The sequence below is a fragment of the Epinephelus fuscoguttatus genome, linkage group LG10 (assembly GCF_011397635.1).
Source record: "Epinephelus fuscoguttatus linkage group LG10, E.fuscoguttatus.final_Chr_v1".
Classification (NCBI taxonomy): Eukaryota; Metazoa; Chordata; class Actinopteri; order Perciformes; family Serranidae; genus Epinephelus; species Epinephelus fuscoguttatus.
The window spans coordinates 19,347,748-19,363,609 of NC_064761.1; the positions used below are offsets into that span (position 1 = coordinate 19,347,748).

Genomic DNA, 15,862 nt, shown 5'->3' on the forward strand with positions numbered 1-15,862 from the left:
AAGCTCACTCAGTTTTATGTTGGACATGATGCTCCACAATACCCTGGAAATCCAGAGTTCTCGCAAGAGCACAATTTGAATTTGCTCAGCGAGTCACTCTGGCAATCAGTAATATTGCTCATTACTCATGTGGTTGGAGCCGAGCTGCGCCAATCACATCGGTGTATCTGATATAGGCGGGCCAGAGGCGAGCTAAACAGATGACGACAGCGCTGCGACGACGAAGTCCAGAATCAGTCAGTAAACATTGCAAGATAGCTACGGATGAACACCAGTTGTTTGAAACAGCTTTGACCACTACAGTGAACGAGTTAGACTGTTTTGCTGACCGGATAGGGCAAGAGTCTAATCTACCAGTTAGCTCTGCTGGTAGCGCTCTGGATACGTCACCCCATGTATTGTTCTGATTGGTTGTAGTGTTATCCAATTCCGTGCAGTGATATTTTCAAATGCATGCTTGGTGCCGACCCTCGAGTTGGGCCATTTTCATTACTCATAGCCAGACCCTAAATCTTTCTAGATTTGGGTCTGGATTTCCAGGCTAGCTCCACAAAATACTAAAGTTGGACTATTGCGGCTTCCAAATAAGTTAAAAAAAAATATCTGCGCACAAGCGCCACAATGGGAGACATGACGAACTCTCTGTCTTTGGTTTAGTTTTACTCACTGTTTGATGATCCAGGATGATTCCATTGGTTCAAGAGTCGATTGGTTTGCAGGGTGTACAGAGGGTTGGGAGATGACGCTATGAACTGATTGTCTTGACTGGCACGTTTTTAAAAAAACAAAAAACAAACTTTACAAAAACAGAGTTCAAATAAATGGGGTATTAAACAACTTCATCAAACAATAAAAAACTAATACTAACCAAATAGGCAGCGGTTTAAAGACTGTAACCCTGTGACATCTTCCACGATTCACACTCACTTCAGCACACCTGCCTTTAATCAAAGGTTCCCGCAGTGCCAGGTCAGGTGGCAGATTACTGGGACTCAAAAAATAATAGGAAACTAGGACTTGCTAGAAATGGTTTTAACAAGAACTCAACATATTCAAGGGATTTACAGTCTTATTTTATGATCTATTGTTAGACTTTTGTTTTATCATTTTCTAGACTTGCTTATCACGATCACTTCAAGAAGGTTTTGGGGTTTAAATTGGACTCTGCTGGCTGAATTTGAGGCTTAAACATGAGTGTTTATATTTAAAATGCTTCAACCTTGATCTGGATAAGTGTCCATAGAACATAGAGTAGATGGATGTTTCTGTTGAACCAGTTCATAAGTTTGGATAAATTTGGATGAAATGTGTATTTATCCTGACAGTATCTTGCTTGATTGGGAGATCTGTGTGCTTGACAGATTAAAACTCAAATATAAAATGCAAGCAGTCAACAAAATGCACAGAACAAACATTTGACCTGAAACAATTACTAATCTCTTATGATGCAGAGAAACAAGTGGAACAAATGTCTTCTGCCTGTCTACATAATTAACTGTTAACATTGTCCACATGATTGCATTTGAAGCGTAAGCTCAGTCAACTTAGGCTGCTTTTGTGTGACTGCAGAGATCTGCAATTTTGCTTATTGGTTTTCTTCTTCTCCTCCTCCTCTTTTTGCCTCCAAGAATTTTAAAACCGATCAGATATACAATTTTAAAGACTTCTGCTTGGCCACATTTTGTTACTGCAGAGATTCTAAAAAAGTACAGATTTAGAATATTTAAATTTGCAAATGACGTCTTAGTGAGAAAATGTAATTATTGTTATTTTTCCAGTATAACAAGTATACAATAAATCTTGGTGTTATATTAAGAAATAAACTTGTCAACCTAAATATATGCATTTGTTGTCCACTGCAAATGTTTTCCATTCTTAAGATTATCATCGGTTGTTGTATCAGTATCCACCACAACAAACAGATGATTATTGAAATTCTGTATCGTTGTTGAAGATTATTTTTGAGAGGTTTTTGTCTGTTTTATAGCAAAGCTGGAGAGTGACAGGAAAGGAGGGAGAGAGGGGGTTTGACACATAGCAAAGGGCCACGGGTTGGACTCGAACAGACTAACAAATTATACTATGACATACAGTACTATGACTTCTTATGGCAAACTATGTTTGACTACATTTGACTTTTTTTTCTTTTACAAGATTTTTTTATGGCATATTAAACATTTTTATAATGTTTTTATAGCATACTATACGATGACTTTTATGGGATATTATGCTATAACAGTTTTATGATTTTTCTATGGCATATCCAACTATGACTTTTGTTTGGCATACTATACTATGACATTTTTATGACTTCTCATGGCAAACTGTACTATGACATTTTATGGCATACTATGCTAATATTTTTATGATATTTTTATGGCATCCTTTACTATTAGATATTTATCACTTTTTTAGCATATACTATGACATTTTTATGACGTTTTATGATATACTATCCAATGACTTTTTTTTTTGTAACTATACTTGGACTTTTTTTTTTACAACTTTTTATGGCAAAGGGGCCAACAAGTGCTAAACACCTCTGGGAACTCCTTCAAGACTGTTGGAAAACCATTTCAGGTGACTACCTCTTGAAGCTCATGGAGAGAATGCCAAGAGTGTGCAAAGCAGTAATCAGAGCAAAGGGTGGCTATTTTGAAGAAACTAGAATATAAAACATGTTTTCAGTTATTTCACCTTTTTTTGTTAAGTGCATAACTCCACATGTGTTCATTCATAGTTTTGATGCCTTCAGTGAGAATCTACAATGTAAATAGTCATGAAAATAAAGAAAACGCATTGAATGAGAAGGTGTGTCCAAACTTTTGGCCTGTACTGTATTTATGACTTCTCATGGCAAATTATACAGTGACGTTTTATGACATACTATACTATGACTTTTTTTATTTTTTTTTACTTTTTATGGCATTGTATACTATGACTTTTTTGTGACTTTTTATGACATACTATAACATTTTTTTTTTTACTTTTCGTCACTTACTATACTATGACATATTTATGACTTCTCATGGCAAATTATACTATGACTTTTTTTTTTTTACTTTTCGTCACTTACTATACTATGACATATTTATGACTTCTCATGGCAAATTATACTATGACTTTTTTTTTTTTACTTTTTATGGCATTGTATACTATGACTCTTTTGTGACTTTTTATGGCATACTATACTATGACTTTTTTTTTTTTTACTTTTTATGGCATTTTATACTATAACTTTTTTTGTGACATTTTATGACATACTATACTATGACATTTATTTTTACTTTTTATGGCATTGTATACTATGACTTTTTTTTTTACTTTTTATGACATACTATACTATGACATTTTTTTTACTTTTTATAGCATACTATACTATGACTTTTCGTTTTACTTTTTATGGCATACCATACTATGACATTTTTGTGACTTTTTATGACATACTATACTATGACTTTTTTTTTTACTTTTTATGGCATACTATACTATGACTTTTTTTTTTTTACTTTTTATGGAATACTATATTATGACTTGTGACTTTTTATGGCATACTATACTATGACTTTTTTTTTTTTACTTTTTATGGCATACTATATTATGACTTGTGACTTTTTATGGAATACTATATTATGACTTGTGGCTTTTTATGGCATGCTATACTATGACCTTTTTTTTTTTTACTTTTTATGGCATACTATACTATGACTTTTTTTTTTTTTTACTTTTTATGGCATACTATATTATGACTTGTGACTTTTTATGGCATACTATACTATGACTTTTTTTTTTTAACTTTTTATGGCATACTATATTATGACTTGTGACTTTTTATGGCATACTATAGTATGACTTTTTTTTTTTACTTTTTATGGCATACTATACTATGACATTTTTGTGACTTTTTATGACATACTATATTATGACTTGTGACTTTTTATGGCATACTATACTATGACCTTTTTTTTTTTTTTTTTTTTTAACTTTTTATGGCATGCTATACTATGACTTTTTTTTATTTTTTATGGCATTCTATACTATAACTTTTTTTGTGACATTTTATGACATACTATACTATGACATTTATTTTTACTTTTTATGGCATTGTATACTATGACATTTTTTTTTACTTTTTATGACATACTATACTATGACATTTTTTTTTTTACTTTTTATAGCATACTATACTATGACTTTTCGTTTTACTTTTTATGGCATACTATAGTATGACTTTTTTTTTTTTTTACTTTTTATGGCATTGTATACTATGACATTTTTGTGACTTTTTTTTTTTACTTTTTATGGCATACTATATTATGACTTGTGGCTTTTTATGGCATACTATACTATGACCTTTTTTTTTTTTAACTTTTTGTCATATTAATTATGGCATTTTTATGACTTCTCAATGCAGCTATACTGTGACTTTTTATGGCATACTATACTATGACTTTTTTTTTTAACTTTTTGTCACATATTAATTATGGCATTTTTATGACTTCTCAGTGCAACTATACTATGACTTTTTATGGCATACTATACTAAGATGTTTGATATTTTTATGGCATACTATAGTATGACATTTTTATGACTTCTCAGTGCAACTATACTATGACTTTTTATGGCATACTATACTAAGATGTTTGATATTTTTATGGCATACTATAGTATGACATTTTTATGACTTTTATAACAAATTATACTAAGACTTTTTTGGCATACTATACTAAGACATTCTTTTTTACTTTTTGTCACATAATATACTATGACATCAATGCAATGTCCTGTTTTGTCCAGAGTGATAACCTCAGAAACCAAAGATTTCCACATAGAAACAGAAGGAGGTTCGTCTCCGACCCATTTCACCATGATGACTTTCCTTGCAAGCATTAGAGTGATTGAACTACTTCTATATGCTGTTTAAGAGAGTAAGGGATGTGTCCAAGCAGTTTTTTTGGCATATTATTCTATGACTTTTTTATGACCTTTTATTGCATACTGTACTATGACATTTTTAGGACTTTTTATGGCATACTATACTGACTTTTTTCTCTTCTTTTTCTTTTACTTTTTATGGCATACAATGCTATGACTTTTTTCTTTTCTTTTCTTTTTTTTTTACTTTTTATGGCATACAATGCTATGACTTTTTTCTTTTCTTTTCTTTTTTTTTACTTTTTATGGCATACTATGCTATGACTTTTTTCTTTTCTTTTTATTTTTTTTTACTTTTTATGGCATTCTATACTATGACATTTTTGTGACTTTTTTGACATACTATACTATTTTTTTTTTACTCTTTATGGCATTCTATACTATGACTTTATTTTACAACTTTTTATGGCATACTATATTGTGACTTTTTTTTAAAAAAAAAACTTTTTCTTGCATACTATACCATGACAGTTTTTTTTCACTTTGTCACATATTATACTATGACTTTTTATGGCATACAATACTGAGATGTTTGTCATATTTTTATAGCAAATTATACTATGGCTTTTTTGCATACTATACTATGACAATTTTTTCTTACTTTTTGATACATACTATACCTTCTTTATGACTTCTCATGGCAACGTATTATGACTTTTTATGGCATACTTTGTGATTTTTTTTTATGGCATACTATAGTATGACATTTTTATGACTTCATATGACATACTATAACATTTTTTTTACTTTTTATGGCATTCTATACTATGACTTTTTGTGACTTTTATGACATACTATTGTATGACTTTTTTTTTTTTTTTACTTTTTGTCGCATACTATACTAATGACTTTTTTAAATTTTTCATCACATACTATACTATGACATTTTTATGACTTCTCATGGCAACAATATGACTTTTTATGGCATACTATACTATGACTTTTTTTTTTTAACTTTTTGTCACATACTATACTATGGTATTTTTATGACTTTTCATCACATACTCTACTATGACTTTTTTATGACATTTTATGTTCTTCAATACTAAGATTTTTATGATATTTTTATAGCAAGTTACACTATGACTTCCTATGTGACTTATGTCATGCTATACTATGACATTTTATTTTCATTTTGTTGCATACTATACTATTACTTTTTTTTTTTTTTTGCCTTACGTCACACACTATACTATGACATTTTTATGACTTCTCATGGCAACTATATTATGACTTTTTATTGCATACTGCACTTTGACTTTTTTGTGAGTTTTTATGGCATTACTACTACTGTACTAAGATGTTTAAGATATTTTTAAGGCCCTTGTCCTCGTCCTTGTCGTCCGCTTATCCGGGTCCATGTCGCGGGGGCAGCAGCCTCAGCCTCAGCAAAGAAGCCCAGACAGTCCTCTCCCCAGCCACTTCCGTATGGCATACTATATTATGACTTTTTATGGCATACTATACTATGACCTCTTTTGGCCAACAATATTTTAACTCTGTAAAAAATGCTTTTTAAAAAAAAATAAATAAATAAAAATAAAAAAATGTTTGCAATCCTTCATGAACAACCACATTCCATCAATTTTTATGTAAATATGTTTATTTCAGACATGAATATATATATATATATATTTACGTATATATTTATATGAACATACAATGCACAGTTAGTGCAGACTATGAAGGTGAAGAGGTTCACAGATCAGTTAACCAAGGCAGGACAGAAAGGGAAGACCAGAGAGCAACACACACTGGCTGTGTCATGTCACGTCTTATCTACAGTACACACTGCACATGCAGACAGAAGTAGTCAAGAATGTGTAGCCAGGATTTGCCAATTCAGGGAGCCAATAAAATAAATTATCTTCAGCGTCTACACTTTATTATAAAACAGTGATGTGTCTTGACACATTTTATTATAACAGTGTGTGGGCTTACATGGAAAATTATAGTTGCAAGGTTTTGTATCACATCCCAGCGGTGTGTGTTGCCCTTAACAGTAAAAATATTAGTGAAGTGCAAATAAATGTAAAGGTCTCATCTCCTCTCACGGGAAAAAAAACGAGTGCTGGAGACCTCATTTAGACAAGCCAGGAGCTCTTATTAGTCAAGTATATTATATAACCATTCATGACTTTATGGAAAAATAATATTCTCATATTAACAATACTTATAAATGCAGGACATATGGCAATATATAAATACATATATATTTAAGTAAATTCCAGTGGAGCTTTTCACAGCTCAGATCCAGTTATGTTTGCTGGTCTGTCCGTCAATGTGAGCGGCCATGGTCCTTTCAGTCTGAAGGCCAGGACTTACTGGGGCTGCTGGGGCTCTTCGGCTGAGCCTTCGGACTCCCCTGAAACACACAATGTGAAGAAAATGGTTTAAATGACGTTAAAATAATTATTTTGCTCTGCCATGGATTATATTTTAAGGTTAAGAGCCATTCAGTCTTGAAGGAAATTCTTCTGTATTGACTGTTAGTGTACCTAATTTGTATTGACATTGTAAGTTTAGATTAATTTAATGGGGATGTTTTTGTAGTGATAACATATATGGTTTTCTGTCTCACCAGAAAACACAATCCACAGAAGCTTAGTAACGCCTATAGGGGGCAGCAGTGCACCTTCAGTCAGTGCTGCCCACACCCAAACTGCAGCTTGGAGCGCAGCCGAGGAACTGATCCGACCCACTTTAAATACAACAGACGTTGCTCACTGTACAGTTATGTTGTAAGTTTGACCTGCACAGACTTCAGCCTGCTTGCATGCCATTTCCCAGCTGATCTAAAGCTGGTGGCTTTCTGACCTTCAAGCTTGTAAACCCAAAAATGAACCACGGCCATCTGAAAAGTGAACTCTTGACTCCAAATGTTGAAATATATTCTTTCTTTTTTTCCAGACAGTTCTAATGAGATAAAAACAGAACAAGACAAGTCCGCATTAAAACTAAAGGTGACTTTCCCATGAAGTAGGCCATATTTTGAACTTTGTTTTGTTATTTCACTGTTTTTTTAATACTTTAACAAGTGTGACTACCCAATCAATTCTCCCCAGAGGAGGCAGTGGGTGGGATGGTGGACTCACCACAGCAGGCTGGGTCTTTGCATAGTTCATATGGGCGTAGAGCAGTACAGCTGTGTCATTGTGAGACGCCTCCAGTGCGATTGACAGAGCATTGCTGCCATCCTACAGCCAGAGGAGAGAGGGAGAGACAGAAAGAGTGGGAGGGCAGAGAGAGTAAAAGTGAGTTTAATAAAAACATAAGAGAACAGAGAGCTTCATAGTTTGAGATGGACCATGTTACATCAGTCTTATGATGGATGTTGGGACAACTTGTTCATTCCAATCTGTTAAGTCACTGTCATGCATCCTTGATTGGCCAATAAACAAGCAGGACATTCACGCGCCCTACATCTTCAGGATTCTTTGATTTAATAGCAGAGAAAGTGCAATTACAAAAGCAAACACGTCAAGCAGGACATGAATCCACAGTGAGCGATCCTGTGATTTAGACCCTATAAAAACTATTGGTAAGAAGTAATATGGTTTCATGTTATGCTGAAAAACCAGAAACTGAATCTTATTTGACAATTTAATCTTCTGCCATCCATGCAAATTTCTCTAGTTAAAATTAGAGGTGAAAAGGTGCATACATTTACAGTTAGGTACATAACTCAGTTTAGGGTTTAGTACATTTTCAGTACATTTTTTTCAACTATTGAATCGAAATGTCTGTTTAGGTTATTTAGTTATGTAATATTGGTCGATATGTTAACCGATTTGTTTTTGTTTTCTTTAATTTCAAATACTGATATCAGTAGTGAGCACGACTGCAGCTGCAGGACACGCACAACAGACTGAATTGTACACGTAAATAAACAGACGCATTAATTCGAGCAGTTGGGAGTGGTCTAGTCTGTTTGATTGTCTCTGCTTTTAGAGAAATAAATTCATTCAAATACCTTTCAACAGGTTAGAACATAGTTTTCGTCTGTTCCACTTTTGCTAACTGTAGCCACGACTTCCTGAGAAACCGAAACAAGAGATCAAAGGGCCCTGACACACCAAGTTGACGGTCAGCTGTGCGTTAATATCAGGCCGATAGTAAGCACCCATCGCCCCAGTTTTTGCTACATGCCCTACACCATAGGCACTAGTTGGGCTTTGTCAGCTCTTTTTCAGCCAATTCAGCACGTTTAATCAGTGTCAGAACCGGCAGAGCCCATCAGTGAGTGAAATCACTCTGATTGGCAGTTCAGGTTAGTGCATGGCAAGAGAAACACAAAGTGAAGAAAGCAAACAAAAAGCTAGAGTCAAGAGGGTGTGAGATCAAAGCAAACTTGTTATATTGGGTAAAATTGTGTTTTTAGCCACTGAGCTCTTTAGCAAAAACAGTTCTTAATTTTTTTGCGTAATTGTTCACTAGCACACAGTAAATCCATGCTGTCTTCCAGTTTCCCTTCTTGAATGACGAATACACACTACTGCCCACCTGCTGGTGTAGTGAGTTACTTCCTCTCAAACAGGCGCAGAATGTACGTAATAGTTGGCCACTGGCTGTAGTCTTTGCGGTGTGTTCTTGTGCAACTTTGGCCTTTGGCGCCACTAGGTCTTTGACGTCAGTTTGGTGTGTCTGGGCCTTAATTTGCAGACTCTTCCAGTTTCTCATTTGCGTTCACTGTATGAGCTGCACATCCAGGGGGCTAACCTGCATGGCGTGGTGTAGCTAACAAGCTTTCCAAGTGGAGCTCTAATATGATGGCGTTTATTTTCCACACAGACGTAGACCATTTAAGACAATGTTAATTAGACAGAAATTATTTCATTTATAGAGGACCAAACCGACAGTTGTGTATCCTCACACTTCCAGTTAAAAGAATACATGAAATAAAAAAGGTTCAGCACTATTTTTTTTTTTTTTTTTTTTTACATGTAACTCCACTGTGTCTCACAGTCATGTTTGTCATTCTGTTCTGTGTTTTCAGAGGACAGCAGTAGTCAGACCCCCCCACCCTCCCCCTCAGTCTACCTCTCCGTCCAGCTGTGCTGCACTGAAACACAATCCAGGAGCTGCCTGCACTGAATGGCCAACTCATTCGTGGCACAGATGTGAATGCTCAAATATCTGTCTGCCTGGCCTTTCTTCAAGCATCCATACCAATCCTCTGTAAAATCGCTTTAAAACACTCGGCTGTGCAGATTAACAAAAAGCAAAGCAAAAAAATGTCACAAGCAGCAGTGAGAGGAGTTTTGTTCCAGGGTAAGCATTCTGCTGTTTGAGAAAAGGAAATGATCATACTGACAGACTGATGCACTAACCCTATAATGATTTAATGGATTTTTGGATTTGGTGCGTAATACAAGTCAACTGGATGACAAAATCATAAAAGTCTGAAGCTTTTAGAGTCTAAAAGAAATTATTAATGGACTTTTTCCACCTTTTTTGTTGCTAGGACATTAATAGTTGCTGCTGACTTAGAGCATGTGGTGAAGTACGCAGAAGACTGGTGCAAGAGTCTGCAGGGCATGTTGTCTGAAATCTGCAAGTCTACAAATGTGAACACAGGAGTTATGGCTTTTTAATTCATCCCCTGGGGACTTGTGAGTAGCCCAGTGATTGTGCTTCCTGTAAACAGCACTGATTTCAGTAGAAGGCAGATGAAACTAATCTGATCATGGCTCTTTAGCTCTCAGCCTGTCCGTGCTAACAAAGAAAAACACGAAAGAAGAGAGGCAGAAAAAGAGGTGACAAGGAGAGGAAACTGCAGAGAACTATTTCCCATGAGGCGCCGTTTCCTGAGAACAGATTAAGCTGAATCCCAGACAAGAAAGTGCTCAGATATTTTCAGCAGTCAGAGATCCAACAGTTGGCTTCATCTGTAAGCTCAGGGTAAGTTACTTAAAGTTTCCCTCAGTGAGTGCATTAGCTAAATGTTAATGCCTTACATTATCAACAATGGATATGTCACAACCAGGCTGTTCCAGGAGCAGTTTGACGATCTCAGCACGGCCATGTTCACTTGCACACATGAGAGCTGTGGATCCCTCGTCGTCCTGCACGTTAACATCAGCGCCACACTCCAGCAGCGCCCGCACCATCTCCTGCCGACCATGGCTAACAGCTAGCATCAACGCTGTCTGGCCCGCCTGCAACAGTAAGGAAATATGAATGTAATTTCCTCCTAAGAGAAGAGAATACAGCTGTTGTGAGGTTATCATATGGCTTACCATATTTATTTAGTGATGAGAAAATTTACACCTGAACAAATATTGCAAAACAAACAAAAAACACTGACCAATGTTAATGTTCATCTATCTGAAACAATGTGAAGGAGGAAAATGTTTACTTTAACTAAAGATTAACTACAAAAGGTATTATTTATACAGATAAATGTCAGTTTTCAGCCCTACACTACTTCATTTTTAAAGTCAAATAAATTTCAGCGAAGTGCTGCCAGTCTTCATAGCTCCTCAAAACTGTTGTGCCTTGCTTAAGAGCATTTCTGTTATTATGCAGCAATAATTTATTTATTCAACCCAAAATTTCCCTTGTTAGTTAAAGCTGACAGGTGAGTTTTTATAAAAACAACTTTTATAGATATAACATATTTGCTCAAGCTGTTTCTACATCCATACAGTAGTACATAAGACAAGTCTGTGAAAAAAAAACATGTTCCACCTCGTGCTTCTAAAGGCATTTGTTAGAAAGTACTGTATGCTAAAAAAAAAGTCATGAAAAAGGGATATTATAGTATGTCATGAAATATCATAGTATAGTATGTCATAAAATGTCATAGTATAGTATAACATAAAATGTCACAGTATAGTATGTCAAAAAAATGTCATAGTATATTCTGTCAAAAAAAAGTCATAGTATAGTCTGTCAAAAAATGTCACAGTATAGTCTGTCAAAAAATGTCATAGTAGTCTGTCAGAAAATGTCATATTATAGTCTGTCAAAAAAAAGTCATAGTATAGTCTGTCAAAAAATGTCATAGTAGTCTGTCAAAAAATGTCATAGTATAGTCTGTCAGAAAATGTCATATTATAGTCTGTCAAAAATGTCATAGTATATTCTGTCAAAAAAGTCATAGTATAGTCTGTCAAAAAAAAAAAAGTCATAGTATAGTCAGAAAATGTCATATTATAGTCTGTCAAAAATGTCATAGTATATTCTGTCAAAAAAAGTCATAGTATGTCAAAAAATGTCATATGATAGTCTGTCAAAAATGTCATAGTATATTCTGTCAAAAAAAGTCATAGTATAGTCTGTCAAAAAATGTCATAGTAGTCTGTCAAAAAATGTCATAGTAGTCTGTCAAAAAATGTCATAGTATAGTCTGTCAGAAAATGTCTTATTATAGTCCGTCAAAAATGTCATAGTATATTCTGTCAAAAAATGTCATAGTAGTCTGTCAAAAAATGTCATTATGGTCTGTCAAAAATGTCATAGTATAGTCTGTCAAAAAATATCATAGTATATTCTGTCAAAAAAAAGTCATAGTAGTCTGTCAAAAATGTCATAGTATGTCAAAAAATGTCATATGATAGTCTGTCAAAAATGTCATAGTATATTCTGTCAAAAAAAGTCATAGTATAGTCTGTCAAAAAATGTCATAGTAGTCTGTCAAAAAATGTCATAGTATAGTCTGTCAGAAAATGTCATATTATAGTCCGTCAAAAAATGTCATAGTAGTCTGTCAAAAAATGTCATTATGGTCTGTCAAAAATGTCATAGTATAGTCTGTCAAAAAATGTCATAGTAGTCTGTCAAAAAATGTCATTATGGTCTGTCAAAAAAGTCATAGTAGTCTGTCAAAAATGTCATAGTATAGTCTGTCAAAAAATGTCATAGTAGTCTGTCAAAAAATGTCATTATGGTCTGTCAAAAAAGTCATAGTAGTCTGTCAAAAATGTCATAGTATATTCTGTCAAAAAAAGTCATAGTATAGTCTGTCAAAAAATGTCATAGTAGTCTGTCAAAAAATGTCATAGTATAGTCTGTCAGAAAATGTCATAGTAGTCTGTCAAAAAATGTCATTATGGTCTGTCAAAAAAGTCATAGTAGTCTGTCAAAAATGTCATAGTATATTCTGTCAAAAAAAGTCATAGTATAGTCTGTCAAAAAATGTCATATTATAGTCCATCAAAAAATGTCATAGTAGTCTGTCAAAAAATGTCATTATGGTCTGTCAAAAATGTCATAGTATATTCTGTCAAAAAATGTCATAGTAGTCTGTCAAAAAATGTCATTATGGTCTGTCAAAAAAGTCATAGTAGTCTGTCAAAAATGTCATAGTATGTCAAAAAATGTCATATGATAGTCTGCCAAAAAAAGTCATAGTATAGTCTGTCAAAAAAAAGTCATAGTATAGTCTGTCAAAAATGTCATAGTATAGTTTGTCAAAAAAAAAAGTCAAAGTATAGTCTGTCAAAAAAAGGTCAAAGTATAGTCTGTCAAAAAATGTCATAGTATATTCTGTCAAAAAAAGTCATAGTATAGTCTGTCAAAAAATGTCATAGTAGTCTGTCAAAAAAAAAAAGTCATAGTATAGTCTGTCAAAAAATGTCATATTATAGACTGTCAAAAATGTCATAGTATAGTGTGCCACAAAATGTCATAGTATGGACCGTTTCATTGCTAGTCTGTTACTAGGGCAACAACTTTGGTCCCTGTTTAATTCCTGTCAGCTTCTGCTTTAACATACATTCAAACAGGAAATACAAAGGGACCCATTTAGAATGTTTATGTTGTCCAGTTGAAACAGTCCATAGTATGCCAAAAAGTAGTATAGTATGTCATAAAAAGTCATTGTAACATATGTGATATAAAAAATGTCATAGTATGCTATAATATGCCATAAAAAGTCATTGTAAATCATATTGCTGACATCAAAATACTGAGTGAAGTTTAGACTACCGGTGAGATTAACAGGGTTAAAGCATATATTTAAAGATCGATCTTCAAAGATAGGGGTTACAAATGAAGATCGGTTTGAATCAGATGAATCGATTGTTTTGACCCAGCCCTACTAAACAGTACACTGAAATATGTTTCTGAACTCATATTTGGCCAGCGCTGCCTAGTCAGTTAGACAGTTTGACTGAACTTCACAAGCAGTGATTGACATAATTGACAGCTGCTTTAGAGACTCCTCAGCTCTGATTGGTTGTTTTTGTCCATGCATGGTGGATTCTTGCAGATTACATTAGAAGAAGGAGGATGAGTGTGATTTTATTTACAGATTATATATCTCATGTAATACTGTGTGGGTGTGTGGATTATAAAAGTTACCAACCACAGCTTTAAGGGGTGAAATTAATGATCTACACACAAACAGCCTGCTTCCCTGGCTCTGTCGGCCGCAGCTTCCCCTAAACAGTGCCAGGTGTAAATGTGGTCCCTAATTTAACATGGAGAAAACAGGTCTGAGAACAGCTTTGCTTTTCAAAACCTGAGTCACTAATTCAAAGAAAAAGTGTTTTTATAAATGTCACCCAGCACATAAACACCCCAGAGTCCATAAGCTGAACTTAAAACACAGCAGAAAATAGTACGACTTGAATTCCTGATTCCAAAATTGCATTGCGTGTCTCGTGTTTTGTTCCCCACAGCAACAATAACAGTAATTGGATTTATAGCCAGTGGTGCTATAAATTTAGAGTCCTATGACTTGGCAGTGTGAGAGCCTGTCAGGCGCCGTGTCCAAACACACACACTACACAACCTGATTAGATCAAGCAGAGAGATAAAACCACTTAAAAGTCAACAGATTCTCACAAATGTGTCACGTTGCGTTACACATTCCCCTAACTCAATCTAACCTATAACCAGTGAATAAACCAATTATTCATCTGGCTGAGAATGCAGTACTTCATTACAACACAGGAAATACTCTTTTAACACGTCCCCTGCTTAAATAGCAGGCAACAAAGACGGCTTTATCCCATGTTTTCTTTACCTTCATCTGGCAAGTAGGAATCAAGTACACATTCATTCATTTGTTTTGACTAATTTAAAAAGTAATTAAGTTGTATTTAACTTCTTTGAGTGTTTGTGTGTGTGTTGCTGCAAATGTTTTTGTGAGTGTCACACACTATAAACCAGCAGGGAGAAGCCAAGTTCAGATTCGGCAAAGGAATGCTGTAAAAACTCTCTTCCGTGTGCAATCTTAGTAACAGATCAAATTAGTGACTTGTTCACCTCACACTCTCTTATTTGGCTGTAATAAGTAGAGTTGATCCTATGTTTGGTTTTATAGTGAATGATTTCACATCAGCAGTTTGAGTGGGATTAAATTCATTTAATAAAGCCAGCTGAGCCAGGATCGGCACTTTTTGTAAGTGATAAAATGCTTCAGGCTGTTGGAGCTGACTACAGACTCACAGTGAGTCTTTGTGTTCTTTTTATGGAAACATATTGGTCATTCACACTTCTCAGGTGATACTTTTTAAATAAGAACTGTATATTGGAAAATATGTGTGTCACAAGTGATGACTTAATCCAATATGCACATTTTAGAGCATGAGAACAAATTTTAATAAGCTACATAATTATCAAAACCAGCATACACTGATAAATCTATTTAATCCCATGACTTTTATTTTATGGTTTACTGGCAGGACCTTTACATCAGAAGTGACACACACACACGAGACTGTGGGAACACTGAGGGAGTCACATAAAGTGGCTACAAGCAGCATATTAGGAGTAAACAACACAGTCGAGTGTTGTGTCTAGTTTTGCGATGACCTGACGATGACTTGCCTGGCTGGCCTTGGCGTTGACGTTGCCCTGACTGAAGAGCCTCTTGACCACAGCCATGTCCTCCTCCTCCTTCACAGTAGAGAGAGCAGCCAGCATGATGGCTGTGTAGCCCGCCTTGTTCTGCTTATCCACGTTGCACACACCTGCA

At 34.7% G+C, this 15,862-nt stretch overlaps 1 protein-coding gene across 5 annotated transcripts in view; it reads right to left on the reverse strand.

Moving 5' to 3' along the window:
• Window positions 1–6,516: 6,516 nt before the first annotated feature.
• The window catches only part of kank3 (KN motif and ankyrin repeat domains 3), a 40,196-nt gene continuing 30,850 nt past the window's right edge, over window positions 6,517–15,862 (reverse strand). For all 5 annotated transcript variants that reach the window (XM_049587475.1, XM_049587471.1, XM_049587474.1 and 2 more), the window contains exons 9-12: window positions 15,715–15,857; window positions 10,893–11,093; window positions 8,031–8,132; window positions 6,517–7,300 (exon numbers count right to left, since the gene is read on the reverse strand). In XM_049587475.1, coding sequence (XP_049443432.1) covers window positions 7,238–7,300; window positions 8,031–8,132; window positions 10,893–11,093; window positions 15,715–15,857 — 509 coding nt within the window. In that variant the 3' untranslated portion in view covers window positions 6,517–7,237. The remainder of the gene's footprint in view (window positions 7,301–8,030; window positions 8,133–10,892; window positions 11,094–15,714; window positions 15,858–15,862) is intronic.